Source organism: Hyalella azteca, unplaced genomic scaffold (assembly GCF_000764305.2).
Source record: "Hyalella azteca isolate HAZT.00-mixed unplaced genomic scaffold, Hazt_2.0.2 contig12551, whole genome shotgun sequence".
Lineage (NCBI taxonomy): Eukaryota > Metazoa > Arthropoda > Malacostraca > Amphipoda > Hyalellidae > Hyalella > Hyalella azteca.
In genome coordinates this window covers 36,027-57,571 of record NW_025942507.1, presented here as the reverse complement: position 1 = coordinate 57,571, position 21,545 = coordinate 36,027, and the positions used below count along the sequence as shown (strand labels likewise).

Sequence of the window (21,545 nt, the reverse complement as noted above, 5' to 3'; positions counted from 1 at the left end):
CAATGTTGTTGCTGATGTTGATGTGACTGTTAGTGTTCCTGCTTATGTGAAAATGGATTTTGCGGCTACTGCTTTTGGACTGCTGGAGTTTTACTGCTACTGCTGCTGCTACGGTTGCTGATTTTTCCATTACATGGATTAGTTTTCATGCTGCGTACCATTCATTAATTGCTATCGTGGCTGCTCTAGTTGTTGCTTGCTCGTGTTCATGATGTAGTTATTGTTGTCTGTTTCGCTGAGAGTCTTGCCGCTGTCACGATCACTGCTTTTATTGCCACGTACTCTCAGTCTTTGTTTGTGTGTTGATGGAGACGCAGACTTTTATAGAGTAGACATGATTTAATGTTCTAGATGCGAGTGCGTAAACGTTGTAATAGCATACAAATGTTACAGTTCTATACCGACAGTAGGTATGAATCAAGTGCGCTTTAAACAGATATTTATTTCGGTTTGTTTTTCTCTTTTTATGCAGTTGAATATAAATAAGCGATTACATTATTCATTACGATAAATTAATTTTTAAGTGAAGTTTCCACATGATGGCGCTAAGTGACCCGCTTGCTCGCTCACTATATCATGTTTGTTTATGTGATCTGCAACCTTGATCCATTCCGCGGAGTTTATGAGCATAAATCAAGGATTATATTAGAAAGCACTTGAGGACCTTGGGATGGGCTGCTGCTGTTACCATCTGCGCATCTTACGATACTCCGACCACGATGTTCACTGCTGTCGAGATCTCGCGTCTAAGTGTTACGTGAGTCTAAGCGTTTGCCGCCAATTATATTTGTTGTGGAGCCCAAATATTCCGAGTTTTTCACTTTGCAAGACTAGTAGATAATTTTAAATTTCACACTGAAAACTGCGTTTCAGAAGAATGCGACTATAAATTGGAAATATGAGACTTCAGCTGCAAATCAGCTATTGCCCAAATTTCATTGTTTGATTTTTACTCTGGGACACAATTGACTGTTTAATTCAGTTCTATGATTAATACGTACTTCATGTGACCCCTCTCATTCTCTCAGTCACTGCCAATTCAATGTCATTGCGGGCCACATGACGACAATGTTTATATCCTTCATGCACACTCACTCCTGCGTTGTTATCACATCATGTGCTGCAGACAGGACAGTGGTCCCTAAATTAATTTAGCAATTTATTTAATTAATATTATTTCTTAACCCTTCATTATTGACGTTTTGCGTTGGGGATAAGAATAGCGATGAATACAACGAGGTATCATATTGGATTGAGCGGTACGAATTCGTTTAAATTTATTTATCTAAATGTGGTTCTTAATGAACTGTCTATGTCTATACGTTCTTCGCTAACGCAGCAAAAGAAAAGACGAAGAAATTGAACTCGTGCGTCGAGCACTGTTTTACTTTGATGCCGCAACTTGACCTTCTCTAGTCGTATGTTGAAGGCGTGGGTTGAGGTTAAACTTTATCCGAATAAACTGTAATAGGTACGTTTATAACATTATTACATACCGACAAGTTTATAACAGCTTTGGAATTCGTCTAAATTCAGCTTATAAACCGGAAATAGTTTTTGTAATATTTGTGGAAGAATCTTACTTTGTGAGGTGTAATGTTTGGTCCTTCCCGAAAGTGACTATTTTATGACATAAGATACATCTAGTAGATAAATTTTCGTGACTACATCCTGCTTGTGCTACTCGTACCGTGAGTGTAATGCGTACAATAAATATCACATAGCGAGACCATGTTAACTATAACATGTTGTGTGAAATGTAACATGTTATGTGAACTGTAACACGTGATGTAAACTAACATGTTCTAAGAAGTGTCTTCTACCACAGAGCGGGCTGTGCTTATCCAACGATGGACTGCACTCCTCCACTAGCGAGTTCGTGCGAAGTGGAAGCGTTCGCGCGAGCCACCACAGCGCTGGTGGAAGTCCTTCCCTAGCCGGTGGGGAGGGTGGAGCAACATCCCTCAGAGGGAGCGCCCTCGACGACGGTGGATCAAGGTTCCCCAGACTGGACCAGTGCGCCCACTTTCACTACGAGTACGTCGAGCTTCCCCCTATATCGGTGAGTGAAGAATAAGGACTTGAAGTAAATTAATATACAAAATATTACTAAAAGTTATTTCAGTGACAACTTTTCTTGAAAGAAACTCATTCTGTTCCAAAATTAAGTCACAAGTCCACGCAATTGAATTACCAGGAACGGTTTTGTAACCTTTAAAGGTCTAACTAACACTATGTACCTTTTCTAATTTTTTTTCTGCTGCATTTGAAAAACGGTCTCGTAAATGTTCGTTTCGCATCACATATTAGATAGAATCATTCAAGATTATCAATTCCGTCAAATTTAATGCATTTGTCATCTCTGTTATCCGAAATTGAACGAACCATCACCACAGTTGTGGCAAAAAATCTTCAAAAAATTTGATTATATTCCGTTGTCATTTTAAATTTACGAATGAAAAACATTCGGCGGAAAAAATGTTGGACGGTTCCCGGAAGAGCAAGACAGCGTCCGCAAGATTTGCAGGTTCGGCTGCCACCTTGATTTTCGCGCTTTCGTGATTTTCGCTGGGAAAAAATGTATAAAATCTCTTCGAGAGAAATACCTCACCGAGATATGAACACATTTCCACTTTTTCACTTGGTGTCGGTGATGTTTCTAATCCATTTAATCTAGTTCACCGTCGGCGAGATTTATATTGAATTTCTTTACCTTTTCACCTGTTGACACGGAAATTTCGTTTTTTCTGTTTCATTTCTTTTCGCTATTCGTTTAGGTCTATCCCATGATGTGTAGGTATACTTATTTGGCCTCTTTTTCAGTTCGTTTCTTGAGGTTATAATTGTTTTGTCTTCCTGACAGTGAATTTTCCTAAAACTTTCAATTTGTTTTGTCCTCAGCTGCTTCCGTCTTTTTGTTTTTCCGAGCTTTTGTGTGTTTTATTTTCAGTGTCGAATCCTCTTTATCGTAGTGTTTGCTAGCCCACAATTCGTCCATAAATTGTTTGACGCAACTATTTTTTATTTTCTTCCTACTGGCTTTCCTGCATTGTCTTTTGTGTCCTTCAAATACTTTTTGCTCGGACCACATTCTATTCAATCTCTGTCCACTTCACCAAAATTTGAAATTCCCACTGCTTCTTATTTTTTTATATTTCAACATTCGTTTCTCCTCATCCTGTCATTTCAAGTCAATGTACTTCTGCCATTCTAATAAGTTAAATTCTGGAAAAAATGTTCACATTTTCTATTCTTGGTTAGCTTCTTGCTCTAAGTCTTCTAAGAGCATATTAGGTGGCAGGAAGGACGTGACTTAAATGATTGAATTCTGTGAACTTGTCTCGTGCTAATCTCGTTAAATCACTAACCTTGTAATCGAAGTCCCAGGTTCTATTTTAATGGTCTTTTTGATGATTAAATATCCTTTATTATCCATTAGCGCAACACAATGAACACTCACTGTGGAGCTAGTACGGGATGTTATATGAGCGATACGACGGTTTAGTCTTCCAGTTGCTCTGGATATTACCTTTAATGTTCGACCTTTGATGCTCTCTATCTCTCCGTGCATTCACCGATGCCTTTCAACGCAGAACTTCAAGCTTTCGCATTTTACCAAATGTTATTAATTTTGTAAGTGCTCGATTCTAAAACTATTAGGTAGAAAGAATGTTTGGTCATTATGCCATTCCAATATCTGAGACCTCTCTTGCATTTTTTAAAATGTAATCTCAAATATTTTCTAGGCTGTTATTAACAATTATCGGTAAAATTTTAACTGTTGATGGCCTCTTCACCTTCTTTCAAACTAAGTATAAAAAAGAGTTAGTAGAATGTTAGTCCAAATGAATGTGTACAACTGAGGCTTGCGTAAGAACTATAAAACCATTCTGGTTCGAACATACTATCGTTGATAAATAACACTCGAGATGAATTTCATAGTTTCTCCATCCATTCTATAACGATAATTACAAAACGCCGTTCATGATGTAGCAGACAGAATTTCATCTAGAAACAAATTTACATCCCTGGTCTACACGTAAGACTGAGTACGTATCGAGGTTGAGGTCTCTAACTAGCTAATCATTTGCAGGTTTGCCTGGTGTCGGAAGATCTCAAGCCCCTGCCGAGGAGTACGTCGATCCGTTCGTCGTCTATAGACAGCAGAAGGGCTTCAGATCAGGACTCGCGATCTTCCTATGGGGACGGAATCATTGGCAGCCTTGCAGCGGAATGCGAAAATTATATTGACGCAGCTGTCGGCAGCGAAGATATTGCGGACGAGGTCGTTTTAGATCCCGAGAACAAGGAGAACACAGATCTTGGGGGTAAAATTGACCCTTCACTCGCCTGTAAACCTCCCCGGCCAGGCGTCGGTAAAACATGCGTTGTTGATGTTCACAAAGATGCATCTGCGTTTCCTTCAGACGTTTCCCGAAATTCTAAACCTGACAACGCCGTCTCATCCACAGGGATATCCTCCCTGTGCTCGTTTGCGGCATCCAAAACGCAAAGCACTTCGACAAAAAATCTTACCAAGACTTCTAATGAAATTCTCAACACTTGCGCTGAAGACTCCGAGAGCAAGAGCTTCTTGGTGCAAGTGACGTCTTTGGAGCGGTCGTGGGTGGTGAGAAGAACCTATGAAAATTTCCGTTTCCTTGACCGGCAGTTGCATCGCTGCTGCTACGACAGGAAAGTCTCGAAGCTCTCAGAACTCCCGCCGGAAGATCAGATGTCTGGGCCTGATAAAGAGGTGTGTGTTGGACGGTTCTTATTGATACGGTTTGTGTATAATTAAAATAGTGATACTAAATCATGAGCGCTTCATTTTAACTCGTTCATATGGCTTACCTATATTTACTCCCTCTGTTATTTTCTTAATATTTTACGGTTTATCTTGCGCCTAACTCGCACTACAGTTTCTATATCTCCTGCTCAGAGCAGACCCTCTGTTAGAGCAGATTTTGTTTTCAGACCTTCATATATATTCGTTAAAAATTTCCATCATTATGTACCATGTTCGTAATTCTTGCTGCAGACACGTCGTACCTTGCTCCCCTCAGTTGACTTTGGCTGTCCACTGGGTGGCAGTCTGCGCTACAGTGCCTACCGTAAAATGTGGTTACTTTGACCGGCGGGGTAACTTTGACCACTTTTGGTTTTTTCGACAAAAACCCCCAAAACTCAAAAACGATTCGACATAGAAAAATCTTGTCAATGGCCATCAAAGGCCTAATACTGAGGCTACGTAACACAATAGAAAGATTTAAAAAGTTTGCATATCTAATAGGTTAAAAAATTAAAAATGTGACCCACAAAAAAGAGCTATTATTTAAAGCCTGTCAGAGTACCCCCTCCAATTTTTTTATTTTTTGGTAAAATAACTCCAGGTTTTGATGCATTGTAGTAAAACTCTTCTAGTTACATATGCAAAAGACAAATTTTAGAAAAGTGTCATAGTTTGCAAAAGGGGGCGCTGCCCCCCAATGGGGTAACTTTGACCACCTAATGGCAGCCGTGACGGGGTAACATTGACCGGCTTGGAAATTAAGTTAAAATTACCATAGGTACCTATATAACATATTTTATGTTTGATATACCTATTAATGTTTTTTTCTTTATGTTTCAGACTCTACAGAGTCTTATATATGGTAATTTTAACTTAATTTCCAAACTGGTCTATGTTACCCCATCACAGCTACCATTAGGTGGTCACATTTTGCCCATTTGGGGGCTGCGCCCCCATTTGCAAACTATGACACTTTCCTAAAATCTGTCTTTTGTATATGTAACTAGAAGAGTTCTACTACAATGCACCACAACCTGGAGTTATTTGAAGTTATTTTACTAAAAAATAAAATTGATTTTACCACCCGGTCAAAGAAACCCCAAGAGCTGGGGTAACAAAGACCATCACTTTTTTTAAATTACATCAAAACTATGAGAGGCAGGAGCCAGCAATTTATGGTGAGTAAAGCTAGAGTATAGACCTGTATTTTGCTTGTTTCAATTTAAGTTTAACTTATCTAGTAAAAAATGGCATCATTTTGAAAAAAAAGTGGTCAAAGTTACCCCATTTTACGGTACTATCCTTACGTTTAGGCGACGCTGAATTCCTATCTATCCCCAGATGCTGACAACGCTGTAGTGTTCCAATGAACATTTCCTCCCTAAAACCAACGCCGCAGTGTTCCTTGTATTTGTTCCAAATACCTTCCCTCCCCAAAACCGACGCTGCAGTGTTACTTGTATTCATTTCACCGTACCTTGCCTCCCTAAAACCGACGCTTCAGTGTTCCTTGTATTTATTCAAACGTACCTTTCCTCCCCAAAACCGACGCTGCAGTGTTACTTGTATTTATTTCACCGTACCTTGCCTCCCTAAAATCGATGCAGCAGTGTTCCTTGTATTTGTTCCAACGTACCTTGCCTCCCTAAAACTGACGCTGCAGTGTTCCTTGTATTTGTTCCAACGTACCTTTCCTCCCTAAAACTGACGCTGCAGTGTTCCTTGTATTTATTTCAACGTACCTTGCCTCCCTAAAACTGACGCTGCAGTGTTCCTTGTATTTGTTCCAACGTACCTTTCCCACCTTAAACTGACGCTGCAGTGTTACGTTGTTTTAGTTTTTACAAATTTTTTCCCTCGTGAACCGACGCTAATTTCCCCCTTGTCACCTGTCTGCAGGCGACGCTGCAGTGCGTGTTGTCCTCGTATCTCGCTGGGCTGAGTCGCATCGCGGGACCGCTGATCACATGCGGCCCCGTGCTGGGGTGGCTGGAGCTCGACAACAGAGGACATCGTCTTATCGTCACCGATGACTCGGACATCAACACGCCCGCCGTTGCCGCCGCCTACGTCGTCAAGCGATACCTGGCACAGGCTTCTGATGAAATCACCTTCGAGGTCAGTCATCGTGCTTTTGACTCTCGAAGTTGCATACATGTGATTAATGCGTCTTGGGAATTATTTCGCCTCTTGTGCGACCACAGTAGAAAACGGACGTTATTCAATGTCATTTTCCCGATACTTTTAATCATTTCTATTCCAATCTAATTTTTTAGCTTCAGATAATTTTTGCAACTGTCTGTTTACTGGATCAATGTATTTTTCTGTTTATAAATGTCTAGTCTGATAAGATTCTAAGACTAATTGATGCTCTCGTCGAGCAGCTCTCACGTAAGCAATTCGCTCGCACTTTCAAACGGAATGTTCGCCTCTGATAACACAGTCTGGATTATTGCCTGATCGTGTTTCTTGGCTTAAATTTAGGTTGGAATTTGCCCCTAAGGCATAAGTTTAAGGTTTAATGTTCTCACATTATTTCCACACATTTCCCCGAGGTATTTCATATCATTGTTTACTGCACATGCTTCCAAATTATTGCGTCATTTCCCACTGCCCTACAATCAAGCCTTTAATTGTACATGATCTGGAAGCGATCCTTTCCTTTTCATCTTTTGCTTGTTTTACGGTCCAAAAAAGTCCGATGCTCATAAAAATCACGTTCACTGAACTCACAAAATCAGCTACGAAGCTAAATACAATATGCTTTGAATATATTTTCAATTATATTAGTCGGTTTTCGTCTGAATATTGTCTGACCTTTTTCATTGCTAAATTTAATTATCACCTCTAACTTGTGACGGCCCATGAAGGAAAAATAGAAGATATCGACCTTAATGAACGTGCTGCGAGACCGTCTATGCTCGAGTTCATGCCTATTTGTGTCCTATGACTGGAAGTCCGTCGAATCTAATGGCTCATTGTAAGTTAACTGCTAACTGATCGTTATTGTGAGCAATCATTTCACCTTGGAATCGCTCCTAAGATGCGCCGAACTCGCATTCGATGGGCGCATTTCGCTGTCGTCAGTAAACGCGCTCCGGAAGTTGATCCTGATTTCCTTTATCGTCTCTTGGTCAATAATCGATTGTGCCAGGCAACGGTTCACGCCATAGCTCCAACGGTGTTGTGTATAATGAATGCCCGTCATTAAATACCTCATTATTTATGACGGTCGTTATCTCGGTGTCTGTCCATGCATTCGTAATTGTGGTCACTACTTGAAGCTCACTACGCTGGTGATATGAATAATTCATATTCTGGATGACGAAGTGGGAAAACTGAACTGCTCAACTGCTATGTTTTGCATTGGTATGACGAAAAACCTAACACCCTACAGCTAGTCAACACTGACCGCCACCGGTTTTACTGACCAATAAGCCTAATCAAGCTTTTGCGAGTCGTGTTGAGCGATTCTTACGTGAAGAAACGTGTTTGATTTTTGTGGATGCCGCTCGTTAGTGGCTTCTGAAGCCTACTATAACCCTTCTACTCGAGGTCCCCTGCACGATAGGTAATGTCGGCTAGTTATTAGCCAAATTGAATGGCTGCCGTAGGTCGCCTCGTGTCAACGCTCATTATCATTATTATAATGGTTCCTTGGTCACCGACAAGGCTACAAAAGCGCCAGGGAGAGAAATCGGTGTAGAAATCTCAACTTGAAAGATTTGCCTTACTCAGATCTTGCCTAACTAAATCCATTATAAAAAAACAGAAGTTGATTACAATAGTTCTAATATAAAAGTATGCTAAACGGTCTTTCAATATTCGTTTGCATAAATCGACCCTGAGAACATCGATGTTTATCGCTAGTGTTGTGACCGGCATTTCGGCCACGCGGTCATGCACGCTCAGTCCTAACCAGGCAGCAGGCACTGGGTTTGCGTGGAGCTAAACGTGTTGTGTGGGGCGGGAGTGTTAGGTACCCAGTCGTCTAAAATTGTTGACCAGTTGTCCGTTTTTTGTATATCTGTAAAGTTACTTACATTTGGAGGTTTTAAACTTCATTATTATTACTTTTGAACTTCATTTTTATTACTTGTAAACTTCATTATTTTTAATAAAATTTGAAGTTCATTGTTTAATTCGTGCAGCCTCACGTGTGTCGTTGAAAATTGTTCACCAGTTGTCCGTATTTCGTATATTATCTGGTATGCTCCTTACAGGAGGTTTTGAAGTTTATTAGCCTTAGTCAGTTTGTAATTGAAAGTTGTCCAGTGTAACTGACAGCTCAGATATATCTGGATAATATTTAAAGTAAATTGGAAAGTAGAATAAGTTTAACGAAATGATCATACCTCGGGCCCGGCTGATGCTGATCGAGGTACTATTTTTACCTATTTTTAATTTTGATTTTAATATTTTTAGAAAAGTGAATTTAGCTGAAACGCACATTATTTTATCTCAGAATTTAGAAAAAATAATGCCATTTTATGTAAATTCACTATGTATTTTTAATTTAGATATCAATATTTTTAACACGTAAAATTAGCAAATACGCACTTTATTTTACCTCAAAATTTAGAGAAAATAATGCCCTTTTAAGTAAATTGAGTATGTAGTTATTTTTTATTGTGACACTTAGCCGTTGCGCTCCTATATGGATACATTTGTGAAACAACTTATATGCTAATTTTATAGTAACATTAAAGAACTTCAAATTTATTTTGTACATCTTTAAGACTATTGAAAGTTTGAATTAAACCAGCATTACGCAACTTTAATTGAAGAATGGCAGCAGAACTTCTGTGGTGCCTTGTACGTTACGTACTTAGTGCGATCCTTGAGCTGGTTAGGATTCTTCATTCATTTTTATATCAGCTTGTAAGGGGTAGACTAGCTTGCGATGAATTAAATCAAGTCATACATTCATTCTAACTCACGCCCACTCCTAAATTCATTGAATACGAAATTTTTCTACTGCCAGAGTGGGCATACAGGTTCAACAACCATTATTTATCTGATTTCTACCTATATTCGTGGTGCGAATAAATAATTTTATAGTCAACAAATATTCTTTGTTTTACGTTGAAAGTCAGTCTCGCGGAGCTCCTTTCATCCGTAAAGCTGAGAAATTGAAAATTCGGTGGACAGTTTGCTCAGCTCCCATGTCCCTCACAGTGATGACAGACAAGAGTTTTCTTTACTATTATCATTATTGTATCAATGGGTATTTTTTTCTGATAATCTCCCACTTCTGGATTGCAGACAAACTTGTGCGACAAAAAAAAAATGAATCGCGATTAATCGTATTGCGTCGGTAAATTTTCTAGTGGGTTTTTCACATAGTGAAGGGTAAAATATTAACAAAATCTTCTAAATTTATTTCTGGTTGCGACCTGGCAACGCTGTGCTGCGGTGTGTGCGGATTGCGGAAAGTCATTCAGTCAGAGTCTCAGTCTCTCAGAACAGAGTCAGTATCTCTACCGCCTCCGCAGGGTAAGGTTGTGCGTCGCTCGGTCACACGAGTTACAGGGTTTCCGTTCTCTATAGTTCATCCTACGCGGCGCCTCCGTGACCACTCAGATATCGAACCCGCTTGTGCTTGTCTGCTACTGCGAATTTATCGTTAGCGTGTCACTTCATTGAACATTGTGAGGAAAGGCATCGTGTAACACGTGGTGTAGCGGTCATCATTTTGTCGTGTGCTGAAAATATGTCGTGTTCTTTCTTAGGAACGAAAATTCCCGAACGAAATTTCAGTCTGGATTTCTTGTGTACGGAGCACACTCCTCGTGTAAGTGTATCTTCTAAGGAAAGTAGTATTGAATTTTTCTTGTAACATTCTAGCGTTGGAAAGGCTGCAGTTACGTTTGTTCTTCGACAAAAGTTATCATTCCATGCTTCAAATTTCTCGATCACGCGATCGTCTTGAAAATTGCCACACTAGTAGAGTGTGAGTGAAATTCAGATCTCACTCCGCATATTATTGAACCTAAAACTTCAAACACATGGACATAACCAAACCGAATGTGTGCCAGTCAAGGCAGAGAAAATCAACAAGGTCTGTCTTCTGTTGTGCACTGCGCAGTGGATTGTAATGTAGTTTCAATGTTTAATGTGGTAACACAACTGTTTACTATTTTTCCTCTTTTCCTGACCTATGAAGTGATGGTATTTTCGAGTGTCGTGCAAATGCTGGTGTGATTCTAGCGCTACACAAACACAGCATTTCACTCACGGGCAGTTTTGCGGCGAGTGAAAGCGCCAGTCCTTGGAATATTGCGCTCCTGCTCACCGCATTTCATGCAGTGTACATCGCCATTATTAATTATTTTTCTGGAATAGTAAAACTCAATTGATAACAAAGCTCTGTAAGTTGGAGTTTGTTTTGTATCTCATTGAACTTCCATAAATTTACCGACGCTCGATTAACGTTCTTTGATCTCGTTTATTCACATAGGAGTGTTTCAGATGTTTGCTCTGGAAATTAGTTCAGAAATTAATACTGAGTTCTGAAGCATGTGTCCTATTCTGTAACTTAACGGTTCAATAACCTCAATCTTCCTTCGTACTTTTAATTAAGTGTAAATTTCCAGTCAATTTACCTAATTCTACTTGATTATAAATTATTTTACAGTTTTCATCACTGAGATTTTTTTATTTATTTTTTTATTGACCCACTCTAGAGCGGCTTTAGAGCTTTTCAGTGTTTCCCCCCCCCTTGTTTTTCATAGTACCTATAGAGGAACGTCGCTTCTCCTTTCATGCTCCCCCAGTCGGCTGCTCAAAGACAACTCCATGTGTCGCGGCGTGGGCTTCCCATGCTATGTATAGAATGTTCTTAGCTCGCTACTTGAGTGCAAACATTTTAATTCCTTAATGCCGGGTAGCGCACATTCATTAATGCACGAAGATCTTTTACACGTTACAAAAAATAAATACTTGAATTTAACCATAAATTACCGGAATTTTCTCAAAAGATTGTAAATCCATGTATGACATGTACCACGCACCACTGTGTGTTTGACAGGTTCTCAAATACAACGTTTTCTGGATATTGAGTTAGTTTTGTCATTGTTTTGTTGATACCTATTGCAGAAAAGGTCTACTTTTCCGTTTACTTTTTGTGGCAGAATCGTTAGTTTTATTGGTGATTCCTTCTCCCTTCTTGGCAAAGAAATTTGCGCTCACGTTTGTGCAAAAAGTAAAGACTGAAGGAACTCATTCATTAACGTCGAGGGCATCAATTAGAGAATTGTGCTTGTAATTATAAAGCTTCTTTCTACAGCCCTCTGTGCCATGGCTTAGGCTCAATTAATTAGCTATAGCAAGATCAACAACCGACCACTGCGGCTATGGTGAGTAACTTGTTACATTTTAGTAATTGATCATCATTTTAATCATTTTTTAATTCATAAAGTCTGTTACTAAAATTCTCTTAAATTCAAACTGTAATGGATAGTAACCTTATTTCTGCTGCCTATTTAATTGTCATATACTTAGATCTCTATGGTACATTTTTCTAGCTGAAAGCGAGTTTTATCTATTCCTCTAATACACGTACCACAATGAGCTCGCCAGCTCCATTAATTGCCCTTTGACACTTGGCAGTCGCCATGTATGTTAATTTATCTCGTTTCCCTGCCCTCGGGATTCTGCTTAGCGCTAATGAGATTCCTGCTCCAATAATCAGTTCTGGAGGCGAGAGCCGGTCGCTCGGTGTGATCTCATTAATAATAAAGTTGTCAGCTGCATGAGCAAGAAGAAAGCCGATGAAAGCTTGTAGAATTCCCAGTTTTTTTTTTTTTAATTTCACTTAGTTTCCCCAGCCGATGAAATCAAATTTAACTTTTTCTTTTAAGTTAGCGTGTAAACTTCATAATTTTACTACGTTTTGCTCTGCGTGAAAGGAGGCTAACGTTTATTTTTCATCACGGAAAAAAATCTCAAACTAGTTTACGCTCTCTCGTTGACCACAGGTCTTCCCCTCCTAAAAATTGATTCTCGAACTAATTTTGTTGAAAATTGTCCTTCGCTGTGGCGTGCTAATCAATCCTGCTATTATTTATCACTCATTCGGGCATAAGTACTAATCGCGAGATCTTCACAAATCTTCAAAAAATCTAACCGATCTACTTTGAAAAAATGTCTAGCAGCAATCAAGCAGTGTAAATATTTCATGATTGAAATGAACGCAACTTCCTTTTTTATGCAACCTACCGTCAACGTGAAAGAGGGTGAAGAACGCGTGTTCATCGTACCAGCTCCACCCTTAAATTGTTGCAGTTTGTGTAGTTTATTACCGCTTCCTATAGTTTATTGATGCGGCTGAAAATCGTCTACTATTCCCGAGTGCAAACATTTTAGTTCCTTAACTCCTGCGCATGGTAGCGCAGATTCGTAAGTGCACGAGTTCGTTTACACGTTGCAAAGGTTAAATGATTGAATTTTTTCATAAATTAACCAAAATTTAACTGCTGTTCAAGTGCAGCTGCTGCGTATTCTTCCGACGCCAGTTTTCAGTCCAGAACGAGGGCACGCGCTATGTTCATGCATATGGTGACTACCGAGCTGAAGATATCGCTCGACGCACGACTGCCCTGGGGTACGACTTCTAATTGCTGCGCGCTTTCTTCCAGTTGCTTCCAAACTACGCTGCTTTTGGTTACCTTATCCTCATTGATTGGTCGTTTTCTTTCACAGTGATCAAAGTGAAATTAAATTATTTGTAAATTTTAATACTTTTAAACACATTTTCTCCTGGTACAGAACATATAAGAACTTTTTGTATGGTGAAAATTTTCATCCTATTAACGACCTTAGAATCGAACACAGTGCAATTAATATAGGTAACAATTCTGAATCAGTTGGCAGTTGCAGCTGTGTGATCCCGAGAACAATTTCGTTTGCCGGCTAAAAGTAAGTGAGACACTGTGATATTTGCGTATTTCCATGAGACACTGTGATATTTGCGTATTTCCAGCAAAAAGTTTATATTCCCCCTAATACATAGCGCATATGCAGCGCTCTGGGGTTTGGATGCAAAAGTAGGCCGTATCTTGTATACGGGGGCTCGGGAGAAAGCTTGCTCATTTGCTCTGAGCCAGAGAAACGAGCACCTCTTCTGCATGGTGTTCATCTTGACATGATTCGTATTGGGCTTGTTTGGATAATTTTTGTCCAGTTTATTGATATAATCGTCATGTTTCGAAGTGTTTTTGTTTCTAATGGGTAATACATTTTACCCTTGTTAGCAGAATGCAGATTCTTGACGTCAATTTATTCGTGATTGCAGCCGTATGTTTACTCGTTTCAAGTGCAACACAAATTGAAAATAACGTTATATAATCTTGGTTGCTTTATGCGATTTGTTACTGACAAATAAACGCTGTGATTTCCTGACTCAATTGATCCCGAACTTTCCTCGTCGGCTAGGCTAACGCTGTGGCGAGCTTTCAATGCAATTCCAAATGTTTTAAATTGCGAATATGAATATTTTTATTTTATTTGTTTTTATCTCACATTTTTATTTATCTGTGAGCGGCAGGTCGTAGGCCTTTGGATGGCAGCCTATTTACAAAAAAAATGATGACCTCTGCGGCATGGGTAAAGGTCGTTGAGTTTTGCGCTGAGTGTGCACTGCGCATCTGCATGGGGCTTTCAAAAAAGTTTAGACGTTTTTTAAAGCCAAGAATGAGGTTCACGGCTGGCGGCTTCATGGAGGCAGAAAGTTTACAGGTTTACTGGGAGTAGCAAAATATCTTGGTTCTTTGTTAAAGATTGCAGGTGCTCTGAAATTTTTCTTTCAGGCTCCCGAACATTTTTTGACCGTGAATGACCATTTTTTGTTCAGCTTAAGCCTACAATTGTTTGTTATGGCTCGACTCTTAGAGCTTAGGATGTCCCTTGTGGTTTTTACCTGTTTATTTGGCGTCGGGCTTTTCTTACTAATCAATTGTTTTCGTTCCTGGATTTTCTTTGTTTGTTTTACTTTTTTTTATCTTGACACGCGTTTTTTCACTGTTCTTCTTTACGGCAGATTTTTTTGAATTTATTCCGTTGAAATGGTATTAAAATCTTGTTTTTTCTGAATGTGGCGTGTATAGCAAGGTGCAGCGCGTACGAGGCTGCAGTAAATGCGCATGCTGCTGCCGTTTGTCAAGCTGAAGACCTTGAAATGCCCTACCTTAGCATAGCTGAAGCTGCTCTTGCTCTTGTTGATCTTCCTGTTGGTTCTGGCGCGCATTACGACTCGTCTAGAGGCCCGTCGTTATGACTAGTGTACGACTTGCTATACTCGATAATAATTGTGATGATAGTGAGTAGGAGCTAAATGCTTTTTAATAGGGCATCACACATTTTTAAACTGCCACTTCTACTATGAAAGAAAAACTCAAGTTATTCTTTCAATACTGATTAGCGAATGAAGAAAAATTTTTGTAATGATATCTCAAATCAGAGGCTTGGGTGAGGCAAATTTTTTATCATCAGCTGGTTTTTGTCTCTGTGGCCTGGCAAGGGGATGAGTAGCAATTAAGAACGACTGACAATCATGTTTTGTTTAGACGTAGCAATACGGTTATGAGATTGCAACTGCATGAGTTGCTATGGACTGACCAATCAGCTACGTATAGCGTCTCATGATGGGCGGTCAAGTATTAACTGAGCCCCTATATACTACTCCCGTTGACTCAAGTGCACTCGCCTGCATGGTCTCTGTTGATGAGACGCCAGGTTTGTCTGCCATCTTCATCTGCTAGCACACGCGGCCTCTTCATTCATATATAATCGAGGCTTCATGTACCGTCACACAACCTGTCTCATGATCGACCTGAAGAACTGTTCAATTATTCAAATGTTCGTTTGTCGTGAGGAAAGAACTACGAGCGATGATAGGAGGCTCGTATATAATGATTAAAGATTTTTTCGACTCAACTGAAGAATGTCATGTTTAGCCCATCGGTATAGATGCTCAGCGGTAAAATTTTCGGTAATTTATTTTAAATAAATCGGTAATTTATTTTAAATAAATCGGTAATTTATTTTAGCTCATCGGTAAAATATACACATTTCGGACCACTGTAAACTGATCGATTACCTTACACTTACACGGTCGTGCTTCCCATGAAGGACTTGCAGCTTTTAATGTTTCAATGTTGAATGGTTAGATGACATTTCTTCTTGATGCCTGTAGGCATCTCAACGGAGAACTTTCTAGTAGATTCTCGTCGTTTGAAAAATTCGGTACACAACCAGATTACCGAGCTACCTTAACATCATTCTTCGTTATACAATCGCGGGAATTTCAAAATAGTTGTTTGAGTGAGTTATTTGAGCCGGTGCAGGAAGTGCAGTAGTTGATGCATAATTTACTATGAATTTTACTTATGTCGGTAAAACAAGATACATATTACTGAACTTTTATCCCTAAAAAATCTATAACGATGCAAATGAATTTCTGTCGCCCTAGATAACACGCCGGATGTTGTAGGTACTTATCTGTCGTCAGCTGATTCTGTTAACACTCGCTCATTATGTACTCCGCGCTCACAAACTTTCTCATAGGACATTTTTCAATTTTCAACAAGGCAATACGGACTACAATTATTTCTTAAGCGCTCAATTCAATAAAAGTATAAAGTTTGATGTATAAAGTGTGGAAACTTTTTATACCGTTATTTCAAAGCCTAAATGGGAGACCGTATTTGCAGAAAACAGTATGAATATTTTTTAAAGATACTGAATGTTTTTGTACTTGAGAAGAACACTAAACAAGTATTTACGTTTGTAGCACGTTAGAATTGATCTAGAAAACAATATGTCTTTGAGATCCTGCATTAATATTTTACACTGAGCCATAAATTGATGCTATTCGAGATTAAATATCATAATATAGATCTGGCTATGTAGTTCTTGGCTGTGCATGATCGTTATGCGCAACTGAAAAAATAAAATACACTTCCTCTGGCCAATGAGGCGACATGTAATGAGCAATCTTTAATAGTTTACTGACAAAATGATTACGTGATTCACTATAGCTCATATTTTTCATTGTTACCGTGGTTGTTCAACGTAGAGCGTGTGATAGGCGGTGAAATTTCCTGACACAGGGGCGGAAGTCGGGTTAGTTTGACCCAGTGCTGAAGGTTGTTCCAGGCCATCGCGGCCTCCCCTGCTACGGGGACAGCCTTACAAGCCAAGTGAAAATGTTGCTCTTATATATTATATAATGTTGCTCTTGTATATTATATAATGTTGCTTTTATAGTTGCAAGAACCAATGCTATCTATCAGTGCTTGGTATTTTTATACAGTATAAATCCAGTATACTAAACGGCCGTTGGCTACAGTGAATTGCGGTGTATATTCGGTCGGAAAATTGTCCATGATTCTGTAAAAATATGTAACAGGCCATTTGTGACGGGTTGCTGCCGTGAAAATATTGTCGGAACATTGCCTATAAATGTCATGTACATGTTGAACTAGACCGTAAGTGTGTTTTGCCACTAAAACGATGTTACTATTTTTTATGTTTCAATGCAATTTTTTCGTGTTTAAAAACTATATATGAGAACAATTCTTTCCCGGAAGCGCCGTTGACACGCTTTGAGACGACCTAAAGATATTGTTTTTGTGTCTTGTGCATTCGTACCGTATCCAACTCGTATTTATATGAATGCCATGTGTATTAGACGGGGTTGTTTGAAGACCCCTGAAATATATTTTTTATTAAAATTATCACATTTAGATGCAAACTGCCTATTTCTCTTTCACTGCCACGCAACTGCAGTGCTGTTGAACGAAATTTTGAGGCAGCTCTCTGATTATATATGTAATATATTGCAGCCTCGGGCTCACATGCAAGTTCGTTGTATTAGCAGCAGACAACTTGTTCCAAATTAGTAATCATTTACTATAGACCATTAATGCACTTTTACTTTGCGAAAGCTGGCTCTCGTATCTTATCGCAATGTTGTCTGCTGTATCCTAATCCTATTAGTCCTTTGAACATTGCCGTTCCCATGGGTCTCGTATAAACTCTTTGAGTGTGAGCTTCCTTTGTAAGAGTTTCAATGCAATGTTAGTATCGGGGTTACTGGATTATATTGAAGAAGCTAACTGTTCGCTAGCGGTGAAAGATATTCAAAGCACACGTATTCACTGATCTTGCACTTCCGTTAATCTCTGTCAATGGACTGAAGATTCTTGTAGCTTATAAATGCAGTCATGTTCTTGATATTTTTGGTCTGATTTGTCTACTGGGGATATTACAGTATAAATCACGGTGTTGGCGTTGATTTGTTATTTCGGCGAAAATATGATTAGGAACGTATATATACGTTGAGTATCGCAATCCATGTCGCTCATGATAGCAAGATTTCTCGGAAAAACAGAACAATTCTTAGGCTCGTAGCATGTCCCCCAAGTTAGTATATCCCAATAATTTTCAAGAGCTGCTTTGATTCATCTTGCTCAGCCTCTCTGCCTACGGCTGCTCTGTCTTAGATTTCAGATTTGAATGCCGGCTTTGCTTCGGTCACTCACCTGAAAGCAGCTTCTGTATTTGGACAAGAGACAAGTTCTGAGGCGTACGCTGAACTCGATCGCTGCGTCTGCTCTTGCTTCTGTCTGCTACCTTGGTCTTCCGTACGCTTTATGCACATGTTTTATGAAATTAATAATACTCATCTTTTGCATTGTTACTTTCAACGGAGAGTTGACGCAATTGCACAAAATTTATGTCAAAACGCACTACCACGCAATATCTTGCAACCTTCGAACGTTTTCATTGACAGGCGCGAAGTTATGTAATCGTTCCTCTTAAAATAATCCAATTTTAGATCCAGTGCTATTATGTTTCATCGCCTGGGCTTTTGTTAGATAATTTTTTTGCGTTGTTATACCTGGGATTTTGTGCAAAGTTGAAGAAGAAATTAGCTACGCGCTGCAATATTTGTTTTTCCCCCATTCATTTCAATTTTTAAACGGCCTTATCTTTTGAATTGTTATCTCTCACGAAATTATCTTCTGTTCGTGTATTGGAGCCAACAAGCAAGCAGAGATGATCTGAATTTTAACCATGCATTTTCACCTGAACTTGAGATTCAGATTCATTGGAACTACTTCTTAACATCCACAATTATTCGAACTCCGGGAGCATTTCCTGGTGCTTCTTTTTCTCAATATATATACTCCCTCTCGTATGTAAAATATGTGCTCTGTGGCGAGGGTTTGTCACAATGGACGCAGTGTATGGCCGCGACCAGCCTTATCTATTACACAGACCTGCAAGCCTTGGCTAGCTTAGACCATAACTCCGTGGCTTTGGCTTTACCTTCCAAGAAGTTTTTCTGGCTTCTGTTTCCATCACATCAGGCACTGGAATTTTAATGTTATCATGTTAGCAAAATAATTTCGTTCCAAAATAAATTGAAAATTAAGATGTAGATCATATAAGGAAGAAAAAAAATGTACGTAACCTGTAGAATTGTCAACTCCTGAACGAATTTCGTAGAAGCTATCGGCTTTTCAATGAAGGATGTGAACGTTTTTCGATAAGTAATTTTTCCCGAAGTTGCACTAGAAAAATATCTTTTTTGTTTCGGTTTCTATGAATTTCTGTTGCAATAATTTGACACTTGACTAAACCCGCAGATGGAGTCGTACATGATGCTTTGTTGCATTTGTTTATGCGTTAAATACCGCTGGTCACACCGCTGAATGCTGTATCAGGATGCAAGTTTAGGTTATAAATGCTGTGACCATTTCATAACGGCCGTTTCAGCGCAAAATTGAGCTTAATTCCTTCTATTATGAAGCACGAAATGAGAAGTTATGTTTTATTTTCGGTATGTCCTCGTCCTTCTATATTATGCCCTCGTCATTCTATATTATGCCCTCGTCCTTCTATATTATGCCCTCGTCCTTTTCAATATGTCCTTCTCCTTCTATATATTTACACTTTAACGCTATTATTCGTACGTAACACTTTACATTCCGTTTTGTTTTGTATAATTGCGCATTAGAGGCTCATGGCACTCGCGTTATTGCATTGTAATTGCTCTGCTGCGTGACCGCGCATGCTAATTGTGGCAACGTTGCACCACGATGGCCTCAAACTATTGTTTAATTACCACACTTTCTATTAAATTTACATTTTTCAAGTAAAAACTGACAATTTAGATATGTTGCAGTTGGCGAAATACGCCAAATGAAACGAACATGTTAACGGTAAAATATACCTACTATGATTAATTTTTAAGTTTATTTATTTATATTTTTGTATAAGCTTTTGCTCTTGAAAATTGAATGCAAAATTTTGTTTTGTCAAGCCGCTTGCTGAATTTACTCCATTCAGCAAACCTCACGTTAAAAATTTTATTTGAAGTTTATTAACGATTTTGTGCTTCAAGCGCACATTGTAGGTTGGTAAATATTTGTCATTTGTTTTAGAGCTCGCTCACTAATGAGACGCTCAACAGCAGTTAAATTATATGATGATTGCTGTTTGTTTCAACTTTTGTGTCCACATGGTTGTTAAAATCCCGGAAGACATTAACCTTGAAGCTGGCAGGCATCAATTGGTGTAGCCGTGACGGCGCATCCTTCACAAGATCTGTTCAATGTCGTCCTCGAGCCAAAAATGCGTCGCCCAATGAGGCTCTTCGGTCCTCATTGTTTCGCATGAGCTAATCTTACAGAGTGCCCAGCTCACCCATGGCCGTTATGGGAGCAACGCTCATTTCCTGTCTTTTCTTTTAATGTAGTAATGTCTGCCTTACTGATAGTCGCTGCATCAACTCTGTGTGTGTGATATTTAATTCAATATACGTTCTCTAACGCAAGGTCTCGTTTCCTTCTTTGGCACGAGCTAGGTATAATTCTTAATGCATTGGCTTCTGAATGTATCGAAGTATTGCCTTCTGAAAGGCTTTTTATACATCCCTGATGGATGATAGTTAATGCATTATACGGGCTATTTATTACTACCACTCTACCTTCACTTAATAGGCTTAATTTACTTCTATAATTTTTTCAATTTCGCTCTTCGCTGAACCAGGAGCGTTCTTTTCCTTCATGGTGTGCAATACGCGCGCGTGCCACGCCGCTTTCACTCCATGTTCGCACACTCACCTTTAGCCAGCCTACGCAGACCCTTTGCCTTCGTCGCAGTTTAACGCAAACTTTACAGTTGCATGATGAGGCCGATCGGAGATTGCCTTAATGTTTTGCAGTACTGCGCACATCTGCTTGAAGAACTTTTTGTAACATGTATATATCATTACGAACAACGTCGTAAAGTGTACATTTTGTTCTCATTTTATTATCGGTTCAGTTTGTTTGCTCGTGATGATATATTTAAACGTTTTATTTTTGTCTTTATAGTATGAATTAAAATAACGTTTCAGTGTGAAGTGAAAATGCCGAACGCGCCTTTGCAGCTCCATAGTCCGCACCCAAGTTTTGTCGCCCTGTTGATGGTATCATAGATATTTTTTTGGCCTCCTCTTCATCAGGAGCGGCCGTTTGCAGGCAGTTTTGTACATAACATTGTTGTTATGCGCTGTAACACAATTATGCTCTGCTCCTTGAGCCAGACATGAGGTTGCTTGTCTTGAGTTGACGTCGGCCTGTATTTTGGTTCGTCAAAACATCAATTGTTGAAATTTTGTGATATAAAATTTCTTGTATTACCTGCTACGGAAAGATAGCCCGGCTGTTTCAGCAGCAGCAGGTCAAAGAGCGACTTCTGG

The 21,545-nt window shown here is 39.3% G+C and overlaps 1 protein-coding gene across 1 annotated transcript in view; it reads left to right on the top strand.

Moving 5' to 3' along the window:
- Positions 1–719: 719 nt before the first annotated feature.
- The window catches only part of LOC108668746, a 39,669-nt gene continuing 18,843 nt past the window's right edge, over positions 720–21,545 (top strand). Inside the window, exons 1-5 of the mRNA XM_018155992.2 lie at positions 720–757; positions 1,340–1,367; positions 1,829–2,062; positions 4,094–4,756; positions 6,692–6,910. Of these exons, the coding sequence (XP_018011481.1) occupies positions 720–757; positions 1,340–1,367; positions 1,829–2,062; positions 4,094–4,756; positions 6,692–6,910 (1,182 nt within the window). The remainder of the gene's footprint in view (positions 758–1,339; positions 1,368–1,828; positions 2,063–4,093; positions 4,757–6,691; positions 6,911–21,545) is intronic.